Here is a 13,036-nt window from a genome sequence, read left to right on the forward strand (position 1 = left end):
AGAGCCAGGTAAACCAGTTCTCATAAAGCCAAGTTTTCCAGAGAAATAAGCAAATTAGTATTCCTGAACAGCCAGAGTGGAGAGGTGGGCTTGTAATTTTTTTTTTTTCACTGAAGAACTGATCTGTCAGATTAGAAAAAGCTCTGGACTCAAGAGTAAGAAGACCTTTCTGTTATTGATCTTATGCATAGTCATTTTACTTTTCTGGTATTCAATTAACATTAGTCAAATGAAGATAATGCTTTATTGTCTGCAAAGGAGAGATAAAACTTTCCCTTCCTAATCCACTGGAAAATTATTAGGAAAGTACTCTGATTACTCTAAAACAGGGCTTCTTAAACTTTTTCCACTCATGATTCCTTTTAGCCTGGGAAATTTTTAGCAACCCCTAGTATATAGATATGTAAAACAGGAATACAAATCAAACTTTTATGATAATCAATCATAATTTCATGACCTCCACATTCAGTTATAAGACTCCATCTGGGGTCACAAACCATGGTTTAACAAGCTTTGCTCTGAAGAGCTAAAAAGGTGAATTATTACAAATGCTGTTACCATTTCACTTCCCAGTTATCCCACGCTTTCTCCCTCACCGTGCTCCTGTGTTCTAGGCGCTGCTGTTGAACCCATTGCATTTTCTTCTCTCGTGCCACATTTTCTGGTTCCACCAGACCTGCAAAGCTAAGATTCTCCTCGGCATATTCATGACCTGGCCATTCCGGAAGAAATAAGGATGGATATCACCAGATAAGAAAACCATTCCCCTTCTCTCAGAAGTCTGTGATTGGGCAACAGGTGGGGTGGAGCGATCAAGGTGAGAACAGCAGGTGTAGAACTACAGGCAGCCTCTCCAGAGCAGGTCTTAAGATCCAGTTCCAATCAACAGAGAACCCACCCTTTAATACGCAATATGGGCAATCAAAAATTGGACCTCACACTGATTTCTCTCTGGCCAATCAGAGGCTGTGTCTTCAATTGAGCTGTGGCTACTAGCGAGCCACTACCCCACCTTGAGTCACATCTTAACCTGGGTTCCTGCTAATCAGAAGCTAGTTCTGAGTGCTCCTCACTCCTATTATAACCACGTTGGGCAAACTGTTCTGGATATATTCCAGCAGGATGTTGTTGCTAGTCAGCTAGGTGGGAGGTGTAAGAATACTGCCTTGGAGGAAGAGAAGGAATGGAATCCAAATTGCTTACAAAGTGGTGAGTCTGAGTAGAAAAATGATTAAAAAAAAAAAAAAAAAAAAAAACCTCATCCCCGTGTCAGATTCAGCTGGCAAATCTAGGCTACAATCATCTCTTTCAGAATTGGGATCTTGGGATCTAGGAATATGAGTTATCAGGGCGTTTTTTTTTCCCCTTTTGGACATTGAAGTCCCTGTTTATATCCAATATCTCATAGAGACAATTTTTCTAACTTGGAGGACAGTTTTTGTCACTCCCAGGTTGGGAGGCAGAGGGAGAAGGAAAAGCAGTGGTAAAGATAGAGTAGCAACAATGATTCCCTTACCAGGCCAAAGCAAGGTATCATCTCCCAGGCCCATGATGAGGTCCAGCGAATTCAACATGGTTGCAGGTGTCCCTTCAAATATTCTGCCTGTAATTGTGGAAATATATATATAGAAGAATGACCCATGCTTAACATAGATTGGATTACTTGCTGTCTAAGGGAGGGATGGGGGGAACAAAGGGAGAAAAACATCTGGAACACAAGGATTTGCAAGGGTGAGTGGTGAAAACTTTCTATGCATCTATTTTGAAAATAAAAAGCTAAAAAAAAAATCCAAATATCCTGCCTAGAGGAAAGAGGAGAATGGGATGAGATATACAGTGAAAATACAGAGGAGGCTAAACTGAAGGGTTTAGTGATATCATTTGGGGGTTCTTTCTCAGTCTCCTCCCCCTTATACAATTTTCTGACCTTCATATAGGGAGCTGGGGAATCAATACCTCTGGAATTGTCCTGATTCCTTGATTGACCATGCCTTGATTTTCTTTACTTGATATCAGGAAAAACTAACTGATTTTTTGTGCTACATTATGTGCTGGACTTGTGGTCCTTTCCCATTAAGTGGACATGAGTATTCTTTGGTTAACCTGATGGGCCCGTGGTTTTCTGGCCCTGTGCCTTCCTCCTAATGTCTCCCCTCCCTTTTATTCTCTAGGAGTCTCCCTCTTTTCACCAACATCCCATCCCTTATATTCATTCACTTGAGGATGGCACTCACCACAGCCAGAGAGGAAGAGAACATCCCCTGAAAAAAGGCAGGAGGGTCCCTTGTAGGGTTCTCCATCCAACACATAAATCATGTGGCCCCGGGTATGACCTGGAGTGGCCAGAGCCTGGAACTGAAGCCTCCCCACACTCACCATATCCTGGTGACAGAGGGGACTGGAGAAAGGAGAACAGAGAAGGAAACACATCAGCATGCATTTTAACCTTCTCATTTTCATTACTGATTGCAAGATAAGTGGGCAAAAGTAGACTCTGGAGAGGGTTCCCTAGATTAAAGACATAATCTGTTGTTCAGGCATAATCTGCCTGAAACCAGGCATTCAAAGTTTCTGACACAGAGCATTAAGCTCTTGTTCCAGAAGTCCTGGGGAAGAACTGATGAGAAGGAAGAAAGATTATTACTTAGTTCTGGGGCATGGAAATGGTCCGGATGTGTTTGGACCTGTTTTTCAAGGGCTCAGTTGGTTTAGTCTGTGTAGGAGGCAGGGAGAGGGTGAAAAGACAGGGAAAATGTATCTTCAAAGTCCCTCTTCTGTTTAACTGAGTGCCTATCGGGCTTCAGAAGTCCAGCTTGGTGGGAAAAGTAGGGGGCAGGAGGAAGGGGAAAGAAAAAAAGGAGAATACTCAGTAATAGAATGGACTCTGGCTCTGGAAGGAGACTAGGACTGTTCTTTAAAGTTTCCATGAGAGAAATTCTTGAAAGAAAGGGAATTGAAGGGTACCTTGGGAGGCTACTTACTGAGTGAGATGAGCAATGCCATCCTGAGGGTTTCCATAGACACGGCATCCTCTATTCTGTCGTCTCAATTCCCTGTTGCCCCCACTGTGGTCCCTATAAATGCATAGTGCAAGGCAATTGACAGAGAAATCATTACATTTTGTAGGTATTCTCTCATTTGATCCTTGCAGTTTTGAGTCAGGAAGAGGACATGCATTTTAGACAGATTCAAGATTTAAGAAAGAGAAACAGCTCAACCTCTTAAGAATCATTTTTCTTTTGGTCTAGACCTATGGACCTATAATTTCATCATCATGAAATCTACCTCTCCACAATAAAAATCAAGATTTGTGTATTTTTATAGCTTTTCAACCACGAGTTCTTAACCTGGGACCTATAAGCTTGTTTGTAATATTTTGCTAACAATATTTCTAGATGAATTGTTATCCTTTTGTAATCTTAGTTTCTTTTATACATTTAAAAAAAAATGAGAAGGGGTCTACAGGTTTCGCTGCCAAAGGGTCTATGATACAGAGAAAGGCTTAAGAAGTCCTGCATTTAATAAAGTGCTATTGAGGAAAAAATAATAAATAAAAAGAATGGGGTGGGGGGAAGTCCTGCATTTGAGAGTTACCTGGGACTTAAGTGATTTGCCCAGATTAACAGAGCTAATATGCTTCTGAGTATACTCGAACCCAGGTTTTGCTGACTACAAAGTGAGTACTCCATTCACCATCCACATGCTGCCTCTTCACAGGGAATTTACCTGGTTAAATTTATTGATAACACTGTCTTACACTCAGAAAAAAACTATTGGAACTAAATACTATACAAATACACCACAGGACTCTCTGGATATATCAACCAAACCCAGGGACTAAAAGGTCTCTACCGTTCTGCCCAGAAATGCCAGAAAGTGCCCTGAAGATCCAGCCCTCTGAATATCAAAGATTCAAAGAATCTTAAGCCCAGCAGGTGAAAATCAGCGCAGGAACAGAGAGGATCCAGACCGAGGCCATAAAGACCCAATGACTAAACCCAAAAGTGCAACAGGGAATGTAGCCTGGTCCTAGCAAAAAGTTCCAATTCCAACTAAAGCTAGAAAAATGAGCAATAAATAAAACTTTGATCTTCAGACTTAATCTAGGGGGTTTTGCATTGTTTCAAGTGGGGCAGACATGCCCATTTCATCCTATAGACTCCTCTCTCCTTCCCTATGCCTGTGACCTCCCTTTCCCTTGCCTAGCTAGTTGAGGCAGTTAGGTGATGCAAGAGAAAGAGAATTTGAATTAAAGTCAGAAAGATTTGAGCTCAAATATTTGCCTTGGACAATTAGCTGTATGAACTTAGGTAAATCACAACCTCATTGGGTTCCATTTTCTTTATCTGTAAAGTGGGGATAATAAAAGTACCAACTTTATTGTTATAAGGATCAAATAAGACATTTAGTAATGTGTTTTGCAAATCTGAAAACTGTATATTAGTGCCTTATTATTATTATCATCCTGTACCATTTGAAGCATGATCTAAAGCAAAGACCAGTTATCCCACGCCTTTTCCACCCCAGCCAGCTTTCTTTCTCCATCCCACTGTTATTTCCAGCTTTTCTGGGTCAATTTTATGTGGGTGGTTCACATTAATCTTGCACTCTGGAGCCTACCGACCTGAAGTTCACAGTTGAGCACAAAGCTTGGTTAGGGAGGGGAAGAGGGAAGGACTGAAAGGGAGGCATTCAGAGCTCCCTCCCCAACTTTTGGACATGGACTTTCTGTGTCAGTGCCCTTACCAGTGTTTATGGGTACAGAGAATGGCAACCAAGGTGACTCCTTCCTTTTCAATATAGGCCTGAGGGAGAGAAGCAGAGAGATAGGGAAGTGAGTCAGAGAACACAGACAAGAAGAATCAAAGGGAGAAAGCTACATAGAGGAAGAAAACAGGAGATATTCAACGCTTCAGCATTATGTGTGTGTTGCAGGTAAGGGAGAGAAGAGTTCTTGGAACAATTACGTGCCAGTTCCATCCCTCCTATTGTCTCATATGCTTTCCTTGTCCTGTCTTTAACTGGAGTTACTTTATAATACCCATCAACAGTTGGAAAGGAGCCTTAGACCACCAAGAGATAATAACAGAGAATGTTCTTAAAGATCCCTTACGTTATGTAGAAAAGGATACGTGGTAGGTGTGAATAATGAGGGAAAGGCAGGGTAGGTGTTAGGAAAAGGGTGAAGAGCCTTCCATCTTTGGATAAGGTAGAACCTAGCATCCAAGACATCTGGGGAGAATCCAGATACTCCTATTGCCCATCCTCAATCCCTTAATATGTGAGTGTGAGTGTGAGTCGGCAGGTAAAGTAAAATACTGAGCAAATTCAATAGGGAACCAAACACTGGTCCTGGACACTACTACCTTCTCACCTGTACAGCCCTTGGATCTGAAGGGTCCACAGCTACAGCTAGCTTGGACTGTGTGTCAATGATGAGGTAGCTATAGTTGTCAAGAAGGACTGGAATGGGCAGCACCTTCACTCCTGGAGGGGCAAAAAGATAGTGCTGAGACTCAGGAGAAGGAGGAGTACTAAGAAACAGTATGGAAAGGTGGAAATTTTCCCCTCCCCATTGGAGGGGAACTTTGGAAAGAGTGTAGGATCAAAGGCAAAGACAACTTCATTTTTGTCTTGCACAGAGAAAACTTAACCAAATAGAACAGCATTTGCATACAGAAGGGTGGCAGGGATAAGAGTGAAGAGGAAGAGATCAGGAGCAGTCTGAAGATTGAATCTGACTTACCATTAAAAACTCGGGGCTGGACAGTTGAATGACCATCCGGATAGCGATGACGTGCCCTCTGAAGCTGTTTTCGGTACAAGAGGTAACCCAGCCAGGTACGTGCATACAGATTGTACCTGAAGAATCAGGAAAAATAAACTACTTTTGTCTTCCTCATTATTTCCCAACACCAACTCTGTTTTAGGCAGCTATTCTTATTTTGTCCTTCATGAATGTTCTAAAATCTCTTTTTCCCACCAAAATTCTTTCTAACTCTAGCTTCTTACCCTTTCCCATACTAAACTCAGGCCTTCATGTTGTCTGACATTTAATTTTTTTTCATTTTTTATTTTAATAAACTTGAAAAACATCAACAAACTTGAAAATTTTCATGTCCAAAAGAACAGAATAGGATTGTACATGAAACTGTAAAGTTCTATTATATATTTTTAAATATATATTGAATTTAATATAGTTTTGCTCAGAAAGTTATCAAACTGTGCATACCCTTTGACCCAGCAGTGTTACTACTGGGCTTATATTCCAAAGAGATTTTAAAGAAGGGAAAGAGACCTGTATGTGCAAGAATGTTTGTGGCAGCCCTGTTTATAGTGGCCAGAAACTGGAAACTGGGTGGGTGCCCATCAATTGGAGAATGGCTGAATAAATTGTGGTGTATGGATGTTATGGAATATTATTGTTCTGTAAGAAATGACCAGTAGGATGATTTCAGAAAGGTCTGGAGAGACTTACATGAACTGATGCTGAGTGAAATGAGAAGAACCAGGAGATCATTATACACTTCAACAACAATACTATATGATGATCAATTTTTTTTTAAAATAACTTTTTATTGACAGAACCCATGCCAGGGTAATTTTTTACAACATTATTCCTTGCACTCACTTCTGTTCTGATTTTTCCTCTCCCTCCCTCCCTCCCTCCACCCTCTCCCCCAGATGGCAAGCAGTCCTATACATGTTAGATAGGTTACAGTAGATCTTGGATATAATATATGTGTGCAGAACCGAACAGTTCTCTTGTTGCTCAGGGAGAATTGGATTTAGAAAGTATAAATAACCCGGGAAGAACAAAAAAAATGCAAGCAGTTTACATTCATTTCCTAGTGTTCTTTTTTTGGGTGTAGCTTCTTCTGTCCATCCTTGATCAATTGAAACTAAGTTAGATCTTCTCTTTGTTGAAGAAATCCACTTCCATCAGAATACATCCGCCACCAATCCTCTCTGTATTCATCCTGCTGGTCATTTCTTACAGAACAATAATATTCCATAACATTCATATGCCACAATTTACTCAACCATTCTCCAATTGATGGGCATCCATTCATTTTCCAGCTTCTGGCCACTACAAACAGGGCTGCCACAAACATTTTGGCACATAAGGTCCCTTTCCCTTTTTTAGTATCTCTTTGGGGTATAAGCCCAGTAGAAACACTGCTGGATCAAAGGGTATACACAGTTTGATAACTTTTTGGGCATAGTTCCAAATTGCTCTCCAGAATGGCTGGATGTGTTCACAATTCCACCAACAATGTATCAGTGTCCCTGTTTTCCCACATCCCTTCCAACATTCCGCATTATCTTTCCCTGTCCTTCTGGCCAATCTGACAGGTGTGTAGTGGTATCTCAGAGTTGTCTTAATTTGCATTTCTCTGATCAATAGTCATTTGGAACACTCTTTCATATGAGTAGTAATAGTTTTAATTTCATATGATGATCAATTCTGATGAACGTGGCTCTCTTCAACAATGAGATGAACCAAATCAGCTCCATTTGTTCAATAATGAAGAGAACCAGCTACACCCAGCGAAAGAACTCTGGGAAATGAGTGTGAACCATTACATAGCATTTCCAATCCCTCTAGTTTTGTCCACCTTCATTTTTGATTGCCTTCACAGGCTGATTATACATTATTTCGTAATCTGACTCTTTTTATACAGCAAATTAACTGTTTGGACATGTATACATATATTATTTTTAACTTATACTTTAACATATTGAACATGTATTGGTCAACCTGCCATCTTGGGGAAGGAGGGGAAAAGTTGGAACAAAGGCTTTGCAACTGTCAATGCTGAAAAATTACTCATGCATATATCTAGTAAATAAAAAGCTATTAAAAATAAAATTAAATATGAAAAAAAATTTAATATAGTTTTAATGTTTAATACAGTTCCAATATGCTATATTATTGAATATATAACTCAGTTCTTTGATTCTGTCCCCTTCTAATCTTTCTTTTCTGGTATTTTAAAAATGTTGGATAGATTCTTCTTCTTCTTTTTTCTTCTTCTTCTTCTCCCCCTCCTCTTCTTCCTCCTCCTCCTCCTTGTCCTTCTTTTTCCTCCTTTTTGTACCTCATCTTCTTTGTCTTGTTTTTCTTTTTCTCTTTGTCCTTCTTCATCTCCTCTTCTTTTTCTCTTTCTCCTTCTCCTCTTCTTCTTCTCCTCCTCTTCATCCTTTTTTTCTCCATCTTCTCCTCTTCCTCCTTTTTCTTCATCTCTTCCCCTCCTTCTTCTTCATGAATTTGCCAAAATTATCACTATTCTCCTTTTCTCCAATCCCTGATTGGCTGGGGGAGGGGTGTCTAAAGATGAGAACCATTAATGTAGGATCCTTGTCACCTGAGTAGAAAAGCCATCAAAACAATCAGAAGCTCCTGAGATTTCAGATCATCATAATAATGATCCTCCATAATCCAGCAGAATGACTAACACCAGGAAGCTATACTTGACTGAATCAACATTGTATTTTCAAAGAGTTCTAAATGTTCTTCCCTGCTATAGCTAAGTAAACCTTCTTTTCTTAAACCTTGGATGAACTAGGAGCCTCTTATTTTGTTCTAATCTCAGACCTGAACTACCAGCCCAGTCAGGCATGGCCTGTTACATGGTCTTTTCAGGTTTATTTTCTTCTAAATCCATCCTTTTCATCATTTCCTTCTTAATAATAATATCCATATATTTCTATGACATGGTTTGTTTTTGACATTCCTCACCTGATAGGCACTCACGTTATTTCAAGTTTTTTAACACAATAAAAAATGCTACTTTCAATATTTCTGAACATTGTTCCTTTCCCTCTCTCCTTGACCTCCTTGGAGGAATCCTTTAATTTGTACTTCTGCAAATAGCATGTATGAAGTCTTCATTGAGCTGGAGCATCTCAAAGGTCCTCTCCAACTTTGGCATTCTAAATTCTCTCTTTCATTTTTAAAGTTGGGTCATTCATTACTGTCACAAATGAAAGATCCTTGAGGGAAGGGACTGAGTCTTGCTCTTTTCTCCTCCATAATTGACACAGCCCCTTATATATAACTGGTGGTAAACAATCACTCATTAAATGACTAAGGTGATTCAGGTCAATTCCAATGGAGAGAGCCACCTGCACCCAGAGAGAGAACTGTGGGAACTGAGTGTGGATCACAATATAGTATTTTCCCTTTTTTTGTGGTAGTTTGCTTGCATTTTGTTTTCTTTCTCATTTTTTAATCTGATTTTTCTTGTGCAGCATGATAATTACGTAAATATGTATAGAAGAACTGCACGTGTTTAACATATATTGGATTGCTTGCTGTCTAGGGGAGGAAGGGTGCGAGAAGAGAGGGAGAAAAAATGTGTAACACAAGGTTTTGCAAGGGTGAATGGTGAATGTTGAAAATTATCTATGCATATGTTTTGAAAATAAAATAACTTTAAAAAAATGAATAGCTTTGAAGGATTTAAGAATAGGAATCTGAATAACCATGATAATAGAAGACTAATGGAGAAGCATACTACCCACCTCTTCTCTATAAAAAGTGATAGACTCAAAGCAAGGCACATTTTTGGATATGGATAATATGGGAATTTGTTTTGCTTAACTATGCTTATTTGTTGCCGGGGTTTTTTCCTTCTTTCCTTCCTCTCTGCCTCCCTCCTTTCCTCCTTCTTTCCTTCCTTCCTCCTTTCCTCCTTCCTTTCTTTCTTTCTTTCTTCCTTTCTTTTTCTTTCTCTCTTCTTTCTTTCTTTTTTCTTTCTTCCCTTCTCTTTCTTTCTTTCTCTTTCTTTCTTTTCTCTCTCTTCTTTCTCTTTATCTTCTTTTCTTTCTTCTTTCCTTCCTGCCTTCCCTCCTTTCTTCTTTCCTTCCTTTCTCTTTCTTTCAGGAGTAGAGGAAAAAATAAACACTTAATAATTTAAAAATACTTAACTTTTAAAAATTCTTCTTTATTCTTAACCTTAATTCCTCTTGTCATTTCTCCATATCATGGTTTTAGAACTACAAGTAATCTTACAGGTTCAATCTATTTACTCTACAGATAAGGAAAGTGGAGCCCAGAGGCTGATTTGTTCAAGGTCATACCTGCAGTAAGTTGGCAAAGTTTGAATTTAACTTCAGGTCTTTTAACTCTATGATATAATCCTGCCTCCTTATTCATTCCTTTTTTTTTTTTTTTCTTTTTCCTATCTTCCCTATATGGAAATGAATTTCAACAAACCCTATGTAATGCATTACAATACTACTATAGTAATTAACCTCTGTACAATAAATCACACCTCATCTGACCTTTTCTTTGCTTTCCAGACTCAGTCATTGTATTTTATTTTATTTTATTTTTTTTTTTATTCTTTCCCCTGGAAATTTCCCCAACCCTTGAGATCACAACTTGACCCCTACATCAAGGGAAACTAGACACCAAAGATTCCTGGATGGTCCACTTCTCTTTTTTTTTTTTTGAGGATTGGGGAAGTAGAGAGATGAGTAAGGGAGAGTAAAGCAAAGAATACTTCTGAAAGAGGAAGCTGAGGAGATTAGAATAAGGACAGTCAGCATCAGGGAGCAACTGGGAACGAATGAGGCAATTTGAGCTCCCAACTCTCCCCCCTCTAAGATTGCTTTGAGACACTGCTGCTCTCTACAATGGGTCTTTGATTGCTCTTTCCAACTACCAGGCACCAGATGCCTGAGGTTTCCTCTGTAAGGGAGAAGCTAGATCCCTGTATCTTAGCTCTGGTCATTTCTCTGGAGTCTCAGTTTCCCCTCTCATAAAATAAAAAAGGTTTTTCTGTTTCTGAATGCAGCTTAAAGCCAGGGACATTGAATAATTCACAGGGTGACATTGCATCAGATGTAATGATGGAATTTATAATCTGGTGTTTTGTTACTTGGTCCCTTAACTGGAGGGCAGACAAGTGCAATCCCAAAAGTTTGGTTTCTAGACCAAATGTAGTTCTTAGGACTCGGGCATCCAAAATTAGTCCAAATTTATTTGTCTTTTTAAAAGAAATATGGGCCAGATAAAATTTTTAGGAAAAGATTTTTTTTCTAATTTTCTAATCTCTAATTTAATTTTCTAATTTTTCTAATTCTAATTTTCTAATTTCTAATTAATTTTTTTTCTAATTTTCTAAATTTCTAATTTCTAAGAAATTTTTTCTAATTCTAAAATTTCTAATTTTCTAATTTCTAAAATTAATTTCTAATTTTTAATTAGAATTCTAATTCTAATTTCTAGATTTTTTTCTAATTTTCTAATTAATTTCTAATTCTAATAAATGACTAGTCAGTCATTTATATGTTTACTATAGGCCAATCACTTAGTTAAGTGCTGCAGATACAGAGAAGGGCAAAAACATAATCCACATTCTAAGCACAGTGTGTGTGTGTGTGTGTGTGTGTGTGTGTGTGTGTATGTGTGTGTGTGTAGGAGGAGGAGGAGACAAAATGTAAGCAATTAGAGGCAGCTAGGGAATGTGGTGGATAGAGCTTCTAGACCCAGAATTAAGGAAAATTGGAATACATATCTTGCCTCAGACACTTACTAGCTGAGTGACTGAACAAGTCATTAAACTATCTGCCTCAATTTCCTCCTTTATAATATTGTGATAAAATAATAGACCTACCTCCAAAAGTTGTGAATAAATGAGATACTTGCCTCAATTACCTCATCTATAAATAAAGATAATAATAGCTCCCATCTCCCAAGCTTATTGTGATGATAAAGTTAAGATAATATTTGTAAAATGCTTAGCACATAGTAGGTTCTTAATATATGGTTGTTCAAAATAAAAATTTAAATTTAAACTATGGATATTCAAGATATATCCAGAGTCAATAGAAAGCAATCTTAGCAGAAAGATACCGCAAAGGCCCCACCTGAAATATATTTGGCTATTTGTCCAAGCTTGGAACAATGGTTGAGTTCATCTGCCTCTGTGAAAGCATACTCACTCCCTTTCATGAAACAACTAAAATTGAAGCTAAGAGCACATGTTAAGTGGTGTAAGTCTAGAGTCAGATTTGAGATGAGCCTTGACTGAATACATTCTAATTCAAGTTCATTCTGTGGCCTTCAACAAGTACTTATTAAGTACTTACTCATGGGAGGTGAAAGTCTGCTAGCATGAAGTAGATAGCTGGCCACAAGTCAAGAAGTTATGGAATCAAATGTGACCTTTGATATAAATTGGCTGAGCAACTCTAGCAAAAGGTGCTTGCAAGCACATCTTAGTGGCCCAGGTAACTTTGACATTATTAAGTTGCAGAAATTTGATCAACACAAGTGGGTAGAGGGAGTTCCTTCATTAAGAGCTTCCTGTATCTATTACGCATCCAACTTGAGGTCAAATTTATTCACTTTATACAATTTAATTTAATTTTATATTTATTATATATTAAAATATAATTCATGAATTAATTCTTATTTCATATATATATATATATATATATATATATATATATATATATTTTAAAGTGGAGATAAAAAAGTATGACCCAGCTAACATTTTTAGCAAAAGATTACAGGTCTGAATAGCAAAGATTTTTTTTTCCAAATGTGCTGTTAGGTTCAGAGTATACAAAAACCAAAAGAAACAGTCCCTGCCTTCGAGGAGTTTTCTTTTTCTTTTTTTTTTTCTTTTAAAATATATGCACAGAGAGTTTTCAACATTCATCCTTGCAAAACCTTATGTTCCCATTTTTTCCCCTTCCTTCCCCCACTTCCTCCCCTAGACAACAAGTAATCCAATATATGTTAAACATGTGCACTTCTTCTATATATGTTTCCATATTTATCATACTGCAGAAAAAAAAAACTGACAAAAAGGCGAAAAAGGAGGGGAAAAAAGCAAGCAAACAATAACCAAAAAAAATGAAAATATTATGTTGTGATCCACATTAAGTCCCCACAGTCCTCTCTCTGGATGCAGATGGCTCTCTCCAACACAAGTTTATTAGAATTGGCCTGAATCACCTCACTGTTGAAAAGAGCCAGGAACAAATTTTCTTTCTACTGGGAAGATGTAACTCAGAT

General features: G+C 38.2%; 1 protein-coding gene across 2 annotated transcripts in view; it reads right to left on the reverse strand.

Moving 5' to 3' along the window:
- LOC100920897 (PNKD metallo-beta-lactamase domain containing) overlaps positions 1-13,036 on the reverse strand; it is a 29,500-nt gene that overhangs the window by 4,054 nt on the left and 12,410 nt on the right. For both annotated transcript variants that reach the window (XM_012546371.3, XM_031958063.1), the window contains exons 2-8: positions 5,747-5,862; positions 5,375-5,487; positions 4,747-4,805; positions 2,982-3,074; positions 2,235-2,398; positions 1,517-1,603; positions 597-712 (exon numbers count right to left, since the gene is read on the reverse strand). In XM_012546371.3, coding sequence (XP_012401825.2) covers positions 597-712; positions 1,517-1,603; positions 2,235-2,398; positions 2,982-3,074; positions 4,747-4,805; positions 5,375-5,487; positions 5,747-5,862 — 748 coding nt within the window. The remainder of the gene's footprint in view (positions 1-596; positions 713-1,516; positions 1,604-2,234; positions 2,399-2,981; positions 3,075-4,746; positions 4,806-5,374; positions 5,488-5,746; positions 5,863-13,036) is intronic.

Source organism: Sarcophilus harrisii, chromosome 3, assembly GCF_902635505.1.
Source record: "Sarcophilus harrisii chromosome 3, mSarHar1.11, whole genome shotgun sequence".
Classification (NCBI taxonomy): Eukaryota; Metazoa; Chordata; class Mammalia; order Dasyuromorphia; family Dasyuridae; genus Sarcophilus; species Sarcophilus harrisii.